Source organism: Oryza glaberrima, chromosome 10 (assembly GCF_000147395.1).
Source record: "Oryza glaberrima chromosome 10, OglaRS2, whole genome shotgun sequence".
Classification (NCBI taxonomy): domain Eukaryota; kingdom Viridiplantae; phylum Streptophyta; class Magnoliopsida; order Poales; family Poaceae; genus Oryza; species Oryza glaberrima.
The window spans coordinates 14,647,294-14,662,593 of NC_068335.1; the positions used below are offsets into that span (position 1 = coordinate 14,647,294).

General features: G+C 43.2%; 2 protein-coding genes and 1 pseudogene across 2 annotated transcripts; 1 reads left to right on the top strand and 2 right to left on the bottom strand.

Annotated features, from left to right (window-relative positions):
• Positions 1-3,675: 3,675 nt before the first annotated feature.
• LOC127785619 (uncharacterized) lies at positions 3,676-4,645 on the bottom strand (annotated as a pseudogene).
• A 3,970-nt stretch (positions 4,646-8,615) lies between these two features.
• On the top strand, positions 8,616-9,608 carry LOC127752865 (uncharacterized). Its single transcript, XM_052278303.1, has one exon. The coding sequence runs from the start codon at positions 8,684-8,686 to the stop codon at positions 8,999-9,001; it is 318 nt and encodes a 105-aa protein (XP_052134263.1). The 5' UTR covers positions 8,616-8,683; the 3' UTR covers positions 9,002-9,608.
• A 2,620-nt stretch (positions 9,609-12,228) lies between these two features.
• LOC127752732 (pectinesterase inhibitor 10-like) lies at positions 12,229-14,981 on the bottom strand. Its single transcript, XM_052278132.1, has 4 exons — positions 14,746-14,981; positions 14,519-14,649; positions 12,582-14,159; positions 12,229-12,489 (listed from the first exon to the last, which is right to left on the bottom strand). The coding sequence occupies exon 3, from the start codon at positions 14,063-14,065 to the stop codon at positions 13,490-13,492; it is 576 nt and encodes a 191-aa protein (XP_052134092.1). The 5' UTR covers positions 14,066-14,159; positions 14,519-14,649; positions 14,746-14,981; the 3' UTR covers positions 12,229-12,489; positions 12,582-13,489.
• Between the last annotated feature and the right edge of the window lie 319 nt (positions 14,982-15,300).

Genomic DNA, 15,300 nt, shown 5'->3' on the forward strand with positions numbered 1-15,300 from the left:
CTCTTCCGTTCCGCGAGACCGTGCGCGATGTTATTTTCACGTAACGATTGTACGATATCGACGGTATATTTCAATAAAAAGATTTACATCCCGAATATTAAAAAAATTAAATGAACAATATATTTTTAAATTTAATTCATGATGTGTCCACACAAGGCTTTTTGCGTGTTTCATCTAAGGAAAGAAATCGTTACGAAACGTCACTGAGAAGGCCGGGCTCGCAAACTCAGAGAGCACCCACCTGTTTGCATGTCAGGGCTTCGCTCACAGTGTCTTCTTTATTACTCCGTCTGTGTCTAAATATTTGACGCCGTTGACTTTTTAAACATGTTTGACCGTTCATCTTATCAAAAAATTTAAGTAATTATTAATTCTTTTCCTATCATTTGATTCATTGTTAAATATACTTTTATGTATACATATAGTTTTACATATTTCGCAAAAGTTTTTGAATAAGACGAACGGTCAAACATATTTAAAAAAGTCAACAGTGTCAAACATTTAGGGACGGAGGGAGTAGAACTAAATGGAAAATAAAAAGAAACTTTGTTTGTAGATGGATCACTTTCCTCCCATGAGCACTGCATCTTAATTTCGTTATGATGAAATTAGGACACGATGAGGCAATCATGTCCCAAGCCTAGCTAGCAGTGTACTGATCCCCTTTGAAGGCTAGATGCAAACCTGTCACCTTGATGGAAAATTACATCTGGCATTATATTAGTAAAAGTAAAGCTAATTGTGGGCGGGCCAGGTGTCGCTTAGCGAGGTCATGCTTGTTTTCTTTTGTCATGATATGAAGAGCCAAACATGTTGTGACTTATGAGAGCCATGCATTAGCTATAATGGTGACAATAGGCAAGTAGGAGTGGTGGTAGTACAAGTAGTTGTTAACTTAGGCACATCTTCACGACATGAAATGTAGGGCCAGATGGTTAACTAAGACTGCACAACAATCAAAGTGACACTAATTATTGGTGCTTGGGTATGGAAATTAAAGTAGAGTGGTAGTATATGTGTGGATAAAGATGGAGAGTGGGTCTGGATCAGTAGGAATTTAGGAGAAGCCTTGCATTGGAAGGCACAAACCCAAGAAAGAAGCCAGGTTTTGAGCCCACTGATCAAACTTTGGAGACAATTTGACATGCTCTAACCCACCAGCTTGCAAGATTTTTATCATTGCTCTCAGATATGTTGAAAAAGCTTTAGGCCGGAATCTGATTCTTGCTGGCCCCCAAGTGGTTGTAACTGATGAATCATGTAAGCAAACAAATATGGTTGTCTCCAAAGTCATAGTGGAAACCAGGAATAAAGTTGTGGCAGTGATTGAGATTAATTTCTCATTATTAGAAGGAAAATGTCCACTTAACCTCATGTAGTTTGGTTGGTCGCGATCGACTTAACACCTCAAGTATGAAGACAGATGTGAAAGGGCATATAGCCTAGTGGTTGCAGTGACCTGAGTAGCACTCTAAGATACTGAGTTCAAATTTTCGTAGAAATGAATTTTAGATTAGGCTATTGGAGGGCTAAGTTTCTATTTTTTTTTTTTAAAAAAAAAGATGCATATATCATCCTCTAAATATGAGAAACAGTTCAAAAGATGTTCTATCCTCTAAATATGAAAATCAATTCAAATAACGTTTATCCTATCAGAAAGAAAGGGGGGGGGGTGGGTGGGTAAAATGGTTAATGCGTTTATGCATAAACAATACCATCCACATAGAAAAACTACTCACAAACTCGTCCCTAGGGGTTGCTTAAACCGGTTTTCATATATTTTCGGGTGAATAGTCAGCACGGTCTTTAAAGTTTCACTTTATAGTCAGTTTAGTCCTTTCAGTTTTAAATCGTCCAAACAAATTCTTCAAATTTATCATTTGATTTAAGATAGTCCTTGGACCCATAAAAACGCCGTGTGGGTGTGCCACTCATTCTTGCATGCAAGGGTAGACATCAAATAACCATTCTACCATATATAAGTATATAACATGGTAAAAAGAGAGAAAAAGGAAAAAAAATAAAACAAACAAAAAATCGAGGGTAGAATGGTTCGGCCTCTTTTGGTTCATTTCTTTTATTTCCTTTTCTTGTTTTATCATGATGTATAAGGGTAGAATGGTTATTTAATTTCTGTCCTTGCATGAGATCAGGATGATGTGGCATGCCCATGTGGTATTTTCGATAAGTCTAACGATCATATTAAACAAAATGATAAATTTTGAGGGCTCGTTTGGACAATTTAATTAAAATATTAGGGAGTAAACTGACCCTAGAATAAAACTTCAAGGACCGTATGGTCTATATCGGTTGATCCACCCTTTTTAAGTAGCATTTGATGTAATACAAGAATCTAACCTTTACTATAGTGGTTATTCTCACAATAAATAAATAAAATAACGTGATGGTCCATATATCTATGTTTAGATCATCCAACATTACAGAAAACCAACTTTAGTTTTTTTTTTTAATAATGGATATCATTCCCACCTTCTACATCTCTTATACATGCAGGGGCGGATCCAACGTGAGTGTAGGGGGGACTTGAGTCCCCGCTACACCCACAAGACCCATGGATATCCTCGGAGTATCCCCTTCGATTTTTTTACCATGAATGATAAACGAAAAGTCCCTAAATGGCTGGAGGTTAAAGAAACTGTATAATCGAGTCCCTCAATTTTTTGTTCCTGGATCCGCCCCTGCATACATGGATGTGCACACAGTCCTCCAAACATTAGTTGTCAGCCCGGCTGGATATTGGAGCTATAGCTTGTCAGGGATCAGGATGACAGCAGCTGGCTAGAAATGGACCGTTTGTTTTTTCTTTCTTGGACTCCATGATAGCCTCCAAGATAATAGGTAGGTTGGTGTGATGATGGAACATGTATGTATGTTTGGTCTGATGATGTCCATTTCTATCAACAATGACACACAGTCCTGATGGATTAGTTATCATGTTATAGTCAAAGGTCCTGTTTGCGAGCTGACATCACAGACACAAGCACCACATAATAATCAGGGCCAATTAGGAGCTAGTAACATTAGTAATTGTTCTTAATCCTATGGAGATAATGCTATTAGTGAACTTATAAGTCAGCAAAGCACTATTCTGACCTTCTTGCTCTGAATATTCAAGTGATAGACTTAGCATCTATACTGCAAGTAGAACCTTACAGTGAAAAAACAGTGCGTGTTTACTCTGCTGTTGACACTCGTGACTATGGTACACTTATCTAGCTTGTAGAGAGAGCTTCCAGAGCTAGTTAATCAAAATTTGGGTTTAGGACACTAGCCTAGCACACCAATTTGTAGTTGCAGCATTGCCAAATGTTTTGGACAAAACAATCTCTGTTACTTGGACCAAGAGGCCCATGCATTAAAAGAATCGGACTGGGCCTAGCAGTTGGGCATTTGGATACCATCTCGGCCCTTTTCAGCAAAATCTATGGCCCAGTCATGTACAATTGTATGCTTAAGATTGGTCTTTTTTCTTCGGATAAGTTCACTCTGGGTCCCTCTATTTGTCACGCTGTCTGATTTTCATCCCTCCGACGCAAAACCGGGTACGACGGGTCCCCGAACTTACAGACCCAGTTTAAAGTAGGTCCTAAGGCAGTATTGTGAGCGGTATTGCTGACGTGGCGTCCGACGTGGAGCGTTGACTCGGTTCACATGCCGACTCGGATGGCCACCACGCCACCATGAGCAAGGAGGAGGAGCAAGAGGAGATGGGACTCACGACGGCGGCGAGGGAGATGGAGAGCGTCTGAGCGTGCAGGAGATGCACGGGGAGGCAGAGGCGGAGACGGTGGAGGAGGAGAGGACGCCGTGGACGAGGGCAGAGTAGGTGCCATGGAGCTCCGCGGGAGCCGGGAGGGGCGCGCCGACACCAAGGCCCTAGAAGAAGCGCTGCGTCCAATCGCGGGACTCCACCAATGAAGGCTTCCACGGAAGGAAGGGCGACGGCGGAGAGGGAGCGGAATCAGGCCGAGCAGGCGGAGTGGAGCGACTGCAACGTGGGAGAGGATGAAGACAGAGCAGCCACGCCGGGGTCGGATGTCTGGGGTGAAGACAGTGCCCCGGTGGCCGGAGGATCACCCTCTCCTCTAGTCCTCTTGAGGAGCACGACCGGCAAGGAAGGACTACTGGCGCGGCAGCCGCGCCGGCGGTTGGCGAGGAGGAGGGTCGGTGCAGCGGGACACGGCGGAGAGGAGGGGCCGTAGCACACGGCAGGCGGAAGACTCCTCGCGCCCTTCTCTTGCCCCGCACGCGCTCCATGGACTCTCCTCCAAGACACTGTTCGCCGGCGACGTGTTTGTCGGATCGTCGGCGGGCGGAGCGAACCGACGACAGCGACCCCGGTTGGAATCGACGACCGAGGGAGGCGAAGGCAGACGAATTATTGTAACAGAAATAACGGAAGCGGTTGAGACTTGAGAGTTGAGACCGTTTGGCGGCTGCGGTTGGTTGACGATGAAGTGCAGCCGGCCGTTGTCATGGCGCTGCCATGTGCGGCACGACTCACAGCCACAGTCCGACCACCTTGGGCTCCGCCCCTTGCGCCGCTCCGTCTCCGGCGACCCGCTCCTACCCTGACGAGCCCCATCAGCGCGTGTCGGCAAGCGCTCCGCCAATGGTACCTCGTCGTCCTCCAGTGCCGCGCCTTGTGGCTCCCGTGGCAGTAGCAGCTGGCTGGGTTGTCCTCAAAGACGGAGTAGAGGAAGCCGTACACGAAGCAGAGGAGCACGTCAACAACGTCCAGGAAGGCGAAGACGACCATGTCTTGTGCGGGTTGTTCACCTGCGCGCGCGCCTCCCATCGCGCAGTGTTCGTCGCCTCCACCGCCAGCGTGTGAGGGGAGGCAGAGGGTAGGGGAAGGGTTACGGCGCTCCCTTTCGCGTACGGATCGCCCCGCCGCCGAGCTTACGCGCCGATCCCTCGCCGCGCGGTGGTCGTCGTCGGCTGCTTTGGTTGGCGGCGGCGGCCTTGCTAGAAGTGGGCGCAAACAAAGAAGGCCGTTGCGCGTCCGCGGTGGCTGGCTAGTCGATGAAGGCCACGAGCGTTGTCGGAGAGGGGAGAGAGATGAAGAGAGGGCGATGGGGAGAGAGGAGGAAGAAGAGAAGGGGGGTGAGAATGACATGTGAGGCCCACGTGGACCTACCATTTTTTTTAATTTGTGAATGAAACTCACATGTGGGTCCCACGGGGTTTATTATTTTTGGATGGAATTGCCACGTAAGCGCCACGTCAACGCCACGTAGGCACTACGTCAACCAAAACCGCTGTCAATACTGCCGAGGGACCTTGTTTGCATGGTTTTGTAAGTTGGGGGATGTGTTGTACCTGGTTTTGTGCTCAAGGGACGAATTTCGAACTCGGTGACAAATTGAGGGACCTCAAGTGAACTTAATCCTTTTTCTTCTTCCCCTTCCAAGTAGGCAAAAACTAGAAAGGAGTAAATTCCTGATGTTACCATGTAAAATGCAGCTTCAGCATTGCTGTTTTTTCATATACAAGTACATTGCTCTTACTAGTTTTATTTCTTTACTAGGAACCAAAACTGTAGCCCAACACAGGCCAGGAGTTACTCCATGGCACAAAAGTAGGAAGGAAGCTATGTGATTTAGAGTAGTTGACATGCAGGACAAATGCATGTGGTGTTCATGTGGAGCATCAATCAGTGTAAGCTAGAACCTCCTGGGCTAGCTTCTTGTAAGAACACTCTCAGTGGTGGTAGGGAATGGAATAATAATTGAGGTGGTTGCCCTTGCCCATGGTCTCAAGACAAATTCATAATGAGAAGGGAATAAACCAGGCATTGTTAATCATTCAGTAGGGGCTTTCAGGGGGAAACCAGCCTTGGATTGGGGTCACCTTTCTCACTCTTCTGTTTCTTGGTTTCTTTGAGTCACCTCTTTGCTTTGCTCCTTTGTTCTTCAGTTGCAGGTGTAGTGGCTTTCACTTCAACCTGATCTCCAACTTATTGCTAGTACATGTGTACAGCTACTGTAGAATCATAAAGTTTCAGAATTAGATGAAAAAAAATGCACAAGAGTGGATGGATCTCTGAAATTGTCAGTAGCAACAAATGCAATTACAGTTTTGTAGAGTCAGTTCTCTTGCTATAGATGAAGGTTTAGCAATAGGCGTTATAGGTGGTATTCTAAGTAGTTTTCTTGAGCTGTGATTTCGTAGTTTGCAGATATTTGTCCAGTAACCTCTGTAATAATTGGTTGTAACTTTTTAAAGCAAATGTTGGAATGAATTCCATATTAAAAAAAAGGCAAATTATCTTGCTGTAACTTGTAAGGTCTACATTCTAATATGGATACAGTTGCTCATCATACTAGAAACTGACAACCTAAACCTACGAAAAAAAAACTAAAAAACATGATCGGTTGATCATCTTTTGTCGCTTTCTACTACTTCGTCGCGGTGCAACCATAAATTCATACCAAAATACCCTAATGTGATTAAGGTATTAAGCAGGAATCATTGGACAGCCAATCCATTGTTCTAATCTATCCAGCCAGTACAGTTAATCTGATCAAACTAGCTGTACAGTTTGACAATACAAAAATGGCCCATCCGACGTGGAACAATCGAGTAGTGCAGCTGCTAGCAGCTATAGCAAGCGGCAACAACTTTTTGGGGCCAATAAATAAGTACAGGAATCCATTTGTCACATACACAATTTAAAAATGCAATTGCAATTGCAATTGCTTTTGGTTAATTAGTGTTCATGCAGTTAGGTCACACGGCCGGAGCAACTGCCCCCAAAATTTATGTATTGCAGCACTTGGCACGGATGGTAGGGTCCAAACATTAATATTAATTTTTGGGATCTATGTTAATGAAGCACTGACAAGCTGGTCCTCTATGACCTGTTAATAACAAGATCATTAGGATGCTGAAGATGTTGCTACAGTTGGAGCACATAATCAAGGGTTTATGCCTAACTGAAAGCGTCGAAAATCACGCCGCGGGCTTGGCTTAGTTCTTTTCAAATTATTTACTGAATTGTTAAAACAGATTATTCAATCCACGCTTCGAAAAATTCATTTTGCTCGAAATTTTTTATTCTGTTGTATTGCTTAGACTATCTGTTTTAAATTATTTATTAAGTTTTTTTATCAAAATATTTACTCTGTTCATACAACCAAGTAGATAATTCGCAGCAACAATCAGCTCAATAATGTGTTTCAAACTGAGCTATGTCTAGTCAGCTAATCATTCTTGGTCATCCTCTAGATGGTCTCAAGAAGAATCCAATCAGGCAGTTGGTTAAGAAATTAGGGTGAGAGTAGTAGACATGTTCGGTCTTCATCATCATAATTATTCATGGGTCAACACAGCCATGATCAGACAATCCAAGGGGGTTTAGTAGCTGTGCGATGTAATTTGTAATGAACAATGACCAAGATCTAGCAAGTGTTGTCTTCAGAAAAGGATTCAGGCAGCCGAAAGGGGGTGAAAAGTGCACTGAAAGAACATCTTTTTCTATGAAATCTGGAAGAACTTTTGTCTGTCCGTGGTCCAAGGTGATGAACCAGAAATTCTTCTAATAAGATTCTTGCTGACGCTTTATGCGGCAAATGGAGAGAGCAATAACTGTAAAAGATGCAGGTCTTGCACTTTGATGACGATGTCTTAGTGCTAATTCGAGTTGGATTTCCAACAGAGCTCAAAATTTCGAATTTGAACCGGCTGCCCTGCCATAAAACATTCACTTCAATTCCGGGCTGACATCAGGTACACAAATTTGGTGAACATAACTCTAACATTGCAGTAACTCCTGTTTCGCATCACGCACAGTAAATTAATATCAATCCTGCAGCCATTTGCAGCCAATAAGATGTAGATCTGTTTGGGGAGCGAGCCCCATCGTTTGACATATTAGAGAAAAAAGCGAAACAACAATGTATTTTGTAAATAAAAAATAATTTGTGAATAAAATTTTTACATACCTGTTCTTAACGATCTAAGAGCAAAGACTGAAAAATAAACTACGATAAAAAAAACTTCAAAATCATTTCCAAATTTAAGGTTGAAAATTAAATCTTGACGGATAAGTATAAGCATACAAAAAAAAATGAGGCCGTTGATTCTGAGAAACGGATGGTGGGAATCCAGTGGGTGAGAAGAAACCCTCAGCTTATAGCTTCTAATTTATTTTTTAGATTTTACAATTAGATTTTCTTAAAATCTAGATGAAAAGCTAGACTGTTTTGAATGAACTTTTATTTAAGAGAAACTGCAGTTATCATAAGCTTACTTAAATCTAAATCAAGCAAGCAGCAAAAGAAACTTTTTCTGAGTTATATAACCAAAATTTAAAAAACTTTTCACTCCATTTTGAAAGTGAAATTACAGCTCAAGAAAGGACTGAGATGTGAGTCACTCAGTGAGCTGGCGAGCTAGCTAGGCCGGGACAAGGTTAGGTACATTCGGCGACTAGGGTGCAGTAACTAGAGTCAACTAATTAGCCACTAATTAACGCATGATTAGCGAGAGAATAATAATCACAGCCACAGTGCTGCAGTGGCAGCCCTAATCCCCCTCCTCTCCTGCATATAAATCTCTCTCCAGCTCGCCTTTGCACCATCGCCATTGCTGCATCCCAGCTAAGCTCGAGAGAGAAGCGAGAGAGAGAGAAAGAGAGAGAGGTTGGTGCATTGCGGCAATGGAGATCGAGGCGGCGAAGTGCGAGTGCTGCGGGCTGAGGGAGGACTGCACGGTTGAGTACATCGCCGGGGTGAAGGCCGACTTCGGCGGGAGGTGGCTGTGCGGGCTGTGCTCGGAGGCGGTGAGGGACGAGGTGGCCAAGAAGGGCGGCGGCGGCGGCGGCGGCGGGCGGCAGCTGGAGGACGCCGTCAGGGACCACATGTCCTTCTGCGGCAAGTTCTGCCGGAAGAACCCCGCCTTCCGCGTCGCCGACGGCATGCGCCAGATGCTCCGCCGCCGCTCCAGCGACATCTCCGCCCCCTCCGGCGCCTCCTGATCATCACCCATCAAGCTCCGGCGAGAGAGATCAAGCTATGAGCTCTGAACACGAAGACGACGACGAGCAATTAATGGCGCCGCGGCGGCGGAGCTAATTAAGCTAAGCTAGAGGCTAAGCTAAGCTTAAGCTTAAGCTGAAGGCTTAACGCCATTTTTAACCTCGAAATCTCAATCAATCAGCTGCCTCGTGTGGAGAAGGGTCTCCGTTGAGGTGGTGGTGCCAAGTGTGAAGCCTTCTTTGGCCTAGAAGATGGCTTCTTAAATCTTAATGATGAACATTATTGTTCGAGTTTTGGTTAATTGTAGCAAGGATGAGATTAATATTGATTCATTGTACAAGGAGATGAATAGAAGTTCAACCACTGCTGCAATGTAGTATTCAGTGGTTTCATGAATTCAATTAATTTGTTTATGTTCTTATCACTTTTAGGATTGTACTCCATTTGTCTCAAAATATAAAGATATCTGAAGTTCTTCATGAAGATTAAGAAAATAGGCGAAATTGAATTAGGGATGATTTATGACTGTTGATGTGAGTAAGTATGTAGAACTTCACGGAGATTAAGAAAGTAGGTGAAAATGAATTAGGGATACTTGTTACTATTGATGTGAATAAATATGTGCAGAAATTTAATGAAAAATTGTTGCGATTGATTGAGATAAGAAAATAGATGGAGTAATTGTTCTATTCTAGAACAAAATTTGAACTCTGAAAGTTGATATATATTTTGAAATTCATTGGTTGAACATATGTAATATTGTCTCTGATCCACCCTGACTAAGGAGAATATCCTATCTTTGCAGTTTGCACTGAACGGTTCTGCCTTGGTTTCAGCGTAAAAATTAAAACGAGATCAGATTGTCTTATTTGAGATAATCTCTTTTAAATATTAGATTTGTTATAGCTGGCTTTCATTCTCATGAGATTTTATACAGACATACAGAACAATAAGATGAACTAAACTAAATGTTTCAAGTTATCCTGTTCTTCTACATCACAGGTTTCAGCAATTCAGCCTAGGCAGCTTTCAAGCTTTGAGAGCTGATTGATTGGTACGAATAACTGGGCGGTAAGATGCACTAAATTCATAATTTCCGGCGAGCGCACAGACCTAAATTAGTCCCAAAATATAGTAGCTTCCAGTATTCAAATTTTTTTCTAAAATAATATTTTTTCACCTATTTTTTCATCTCAACTATTCAGAACTATCTCTCATTGAATTTATCCACCTACTTTCTCATTTTAACCGATCAAATCATCCCATATTTAACTATACATACTTTCTAATACCCGTATGGATCTTCAGAAATCCACAGTCATTCTTTCGCATGAGAAATAGCAAAACCGTTTTTTCAGAAAAAACTAGAGAAACAAGTGTTCCGTGCTCTATAAATAGTCTTAGAAGTGTGGTGCAACATATATGTAAAGATATACTCCCTCCGTCCTATAAAAAGTCCAACTTTGGTATTGGATTTTTTTTTATAAGGGGAGTACTGCTTTACTAAAGATGAAAATAAGAAAATCTGACTCTGCACTGCAGAAGTCACTTCAGATTTGGAAGAACTGTTCCAGATGCTTCATGCTTGCCATTGAGTAGCTACTGGCTAGCATCTTGTCTGTCACAGTTCTACTAAGCACAATCATGTTGGCTCATGTTTTTAGTACTACTACAGAGCATGCAAGGCCAAATGCCAATCATGAAAGGAAGATGATTTGCTGCCAATCAGCAAAAGGGAAAGAAAAAAGGTACAAAATAAAGAACTATGCTAGTAGAGGGACAGATGCTGAGTAGGACTCAGGTGCTTGGTTAGTTGGTTTGGCATAATTCAGGCTATGTGTATACAGTAGTAGCTTAGGAGAAGGATAATCTAACCATTTGCTCCTTTGGAATACTTTGCATAATCTGATTCTGCCTGAGATGCCAAGCAGAAGGGATGGATCCAAAATGCCGAGTCAGATCCACATTTCAACATGTATTCCCCTATGTTAGGGTCTCATCAATGCCCCTGTGTATGCTTTGTTGGCTGCAATGATGATCATACCCTGTACTGAATGGCCAAGAAAGCCTAGATCCATGGAACAGTCTACCACCAGTGGTCATGTTCATGTAAGCTGTAAAATTTTCTTCAGATTAACATTATAGTAGATCAATTGTCCAACCTCAAGTTTTTACTAGGAGTTTGCATCTGTCTAAATACCTGTTTGTTTGATAGGAGTATGTCTCCGTCTCTAACTGTACTTTGGTCTAGACTTGGGCACATGATGGTGAGAGAGACTTGACCATCGATTTCTGTCGCGATGAAAATGGTATGTCTGGGAAGAGGAATGTAGAATTTCAGAAGCGCATTTGTGTCAGCTATGCTGCTGTTTCCATCTCTATTTTCACTTTTTTCTATTATTTTTGCTCGACAATAAAGAAGCCAATACCGGTTTTTACAGGTTATATCCCTGTTAAGTACTCCCTCCGTCCCGAAATATAAGGGATTTTGTGTGGATGTGACATATCCTAATACTATGATTATGAACAGACCCTCCATCCCGAATTAAAAGGGATTTTGTGTGGATGTAACACATCCTAATACTACAAATATAAACTACGAATATGAACAGACCTTCCGTCCCGAAATATAAGGGATTTTGTATGAATGTGACACATTCTAATACTACGAATCTAGATAAAAAAAGTATGTCCAAGTGTCACATCCACCTAAAATCCCTTATATTTCAGGACGGAGACAGTATGAAACTATTTAAATTACTTTCATGATACTTGTATATTACACTGATAGTAGAAATGTTTTCATAATATATAGATTGATCAATATATCCTAATAGAGAGTTATGGTCAACTCTGTATCAAAGAGACGGTAAAAATTCAAAACAAATGTAAAAATAATACATGTTTTAACAGTATTGATCAACATTCCTCCTATATAATGATATAAACTTCTAAGCTGGATAGTGGCCAGTGCTCAAATTGTAGTAGCTTAGTTCAGGTGCCTGGCCTTGCTGGCAAGGGCCACGACAGCTGCTATTTCAGGTTCAGAATCAAAGCTTCAAGTTTCAACCTCCCTTAGTACCATGTTTAGATGGAGTAATATCTCAATAACATGTAAATAGCACAACAACCATCAGCATTTACATAGTTGGATTTGATCAAACCAATACCAGATCAACTCAGATTGAGAAATTAGAATATAATAAAAAATTGGCTATCAATGGCATTTAGTTGTAATATAAAACATAATAATATTATATAGTTCTGATTAATGGGATAGTAACATTATTTGTTAACACTATGCCTGCTGATTTACACCAGAACATCAACATGGACAGCGATCTGAGATTGGAATTACAATTGACAGAACTAATACTCCAGCAAAGTGCTTCTTGACTGCTAGGTGGCAAACATAGTAATGTAGCAGGAACTAAGACAGGTAACTTCCAAGTCTTCACATAGGGTAAATATGAACAGCAAAGCCAACCTGCATAAGTACAGGAGTCTAATATCAAGCATCTAGTAAGGGAACAAGCATTTCACAGAAATCTGAAAAAACAAAATGAAGCACAAACCTACCATATTGGGACTTGCATGTTCCGCAGACATCATTGTCTAACTTTGTTCCTCAAGACCATCGAGGCTTGAAGAGAAGTAGAAAACTAGAGCTCATGAAAGCGGAAAGGGATTCAGAGGGTGTATGATGATTTGAATAAAGGTTGGTACTAAATGCAACTTGTGAAGAGACATGAGATGAATCTAGAATGAATGAAGGTGGAGAGAACATGTCATGATAGATATGCAACAAACTGGGAAAAAGTTAATATTGACATAGAAGGGAGCAAGAGAGGGGACAGCTTCCATCTTCCACCAGCTTCTTCCTTCCAAAAAGCAGAAGAGCCAGTGAGGAGATATATTGGTGTTCTTTGCAGAGCACCAGGGAAGTCAGGATGGTTGAAGGGTGAGAATCAGTTAGCTAGGAGGTTATATGTATGCAAAGAAATGCAAGAAAAGTTGTTTCCCTAGAACTATTTAACATCTGATTGGGGTCTAAGATACTAGAATGTATGCTATCGTTAACAAGCTGCCAGACTATGCTATTCTACCTGAAATGAACTAACCGCAGATGTTTCTGCACTGGCAGAGTGCCACTGTCAGTTCATCACAGGTGCCATGGATGCAAATAAGATTTTATACTACACCTAAAACATCATAGGTGAGCCCAAGCTATGAAGGTATGTCAACTGCCATCCACCCTATCCTTACCCCACTGTCCACCTTAACAACACCTACATATGACAGTTTTCACTACCCAACTTTCAGAAGATGCTTCACCTACAAAACTCCACCTCCACCTTAACCTTGACCATACAGTACCACCTAACTTATTATTCTCATTACTCTATACACTACTATGCATGTGAACAACTAAAGTCAGTGGATGATAACCTATGTACACAGACACTACCCTTCCATCCTCCCATCATTCAATGATCGGAAATATCCAGATGGAGAATCCTCCTAAGATTCTCCGTCGCAACAGCAGTTTCATTATCATTGAAGAAGTCAAACCCTGATCCACCCACCGGCGAGGAAGGAGCCGATTTAGCATGCGGCTTCACCTCCACTTCATCAGACCGCTCAAATAGTGGCAATTCAAGTGAGATGCTGCGGTTCTGTCGCAGAGAGAACTTGGGGATTGGGAGCGAACTAGGAGGTGGTGAATTGGAGAATGCTGGGCCCGCCCACAGCTCAGGGCGGGATGGAGGAGAAGTTGAAGGGCTTATTGAGATGGGCCGGCTACGCTTGCCACCACGGCGCTGCAGCTGTTGCTGCTGCTTTGGTGTCTTAGGCTCTGGTGATGAGTACGTGCGAGCAGGCGGAGGTGGTGGGGAGGGCAGGAGGCCAGCACATACACCGGAATGGAAAGACCGGCAGTTCATGCCACGGAAGCCATGGGAGGACGGCGGCGATGAGAAGTGAGGCCCCGTCATCTTGCCTCGGCCACCAGAGTGTTGGTTATGGTGGTTGCGCTGCTGTGAGATAACCACAAGACCCTCCATCGTCGGCGATGGTGATGATGATTGCGGTGGGCGTGAAAGCTCGACACTTCGCGATATAACTTAGGCAGCTTGGAGCAGTAGGTCACCCAAAGCCCTAGTGCAAAACAAACATAAACACACTATGAGACCAGGTGGCATCCTCTTCACTAGTACAATAAACTGAAGTTAGCGCAATCAACTGTAGTTAGAGTAACTACAACAGAAGAAAACAAAAAGGACAGTCTTTAAAGCTAAGTTCAGCATAATCGCAAGACACAACGCTTCTAACAGTTGAGAAACAAACAGAGAACTATCACTAACAATCACAGCACCAACTGGGAGTACTAAATTTCTCAGCGCCACACATCAATCCACAGGAAAACTAAAGCCGCGACGACGATTAGATTCATGATGATACTGTAGCAACAAATTCCACGGGAAGAAAAGGGATTATTCCTTTTCGATGGGGGTTACCTTCCAGATCTACAGCCGATGCGCAAGTCGAATCCTCCACAGAAATCGTCGTCTCCACCAACCAACCAGACTCTCCTCTTCCTCTCCTCCGATTCTCCGTCAGATCAACCACCCACACGGATCAGCACACACTGCATCCATCCACACGAGCACCCCATTCAATCAAAACCGCCCCAAAAAAATCATCACCGAGAAACACAAACATAACCCCTCAACCCCCAACCCACCAGATCCAATCCGAGCGAATCTCTCCACTCCCAGCACCGGAAATCCAAAACAAAAAAAAAACACCACCGCGATCAGGAGAAGACGGCGCGTCGATCTATGGCACCAGCAACCGGATCCGGGTAGAGGAAAATCCTCCCGAAAAAGAGGAAATCTCGTTGGGGCGAGAGCTCGAGAGGTGGAAGAGAGGGGAAGAGGGGAGTAGTGGAGCGGACGCGAGAGGGGACAAGTAGAGAGAGAGGAAGCGACGGACGGACTCGAGGCGGTTGATCCGCCGCTGGATTTGATAAAAGATCTTGGCGTCCGGGATGATCTGGGCCGTTGGATCGGGGGTGGGAGGCTCGAATGGACGGTGATCGTGCGGGGGAGGGGGTGGCTTGGGGCTGAGGAGTGGGGCCTCTCCGGTGTTTTGGGGTTAATCACGGATGTGTGCCGCTTGGGGAGTTGGGTTATTGAGCACTTTTGTTGGAGCTAATCCACTTGGTCATTTGTAGAAAGATGCTTATCAAAAGTGCTTTCCTTTTTTTTTCTTGTAGGGGTAATCCAAAGTGCTTTCT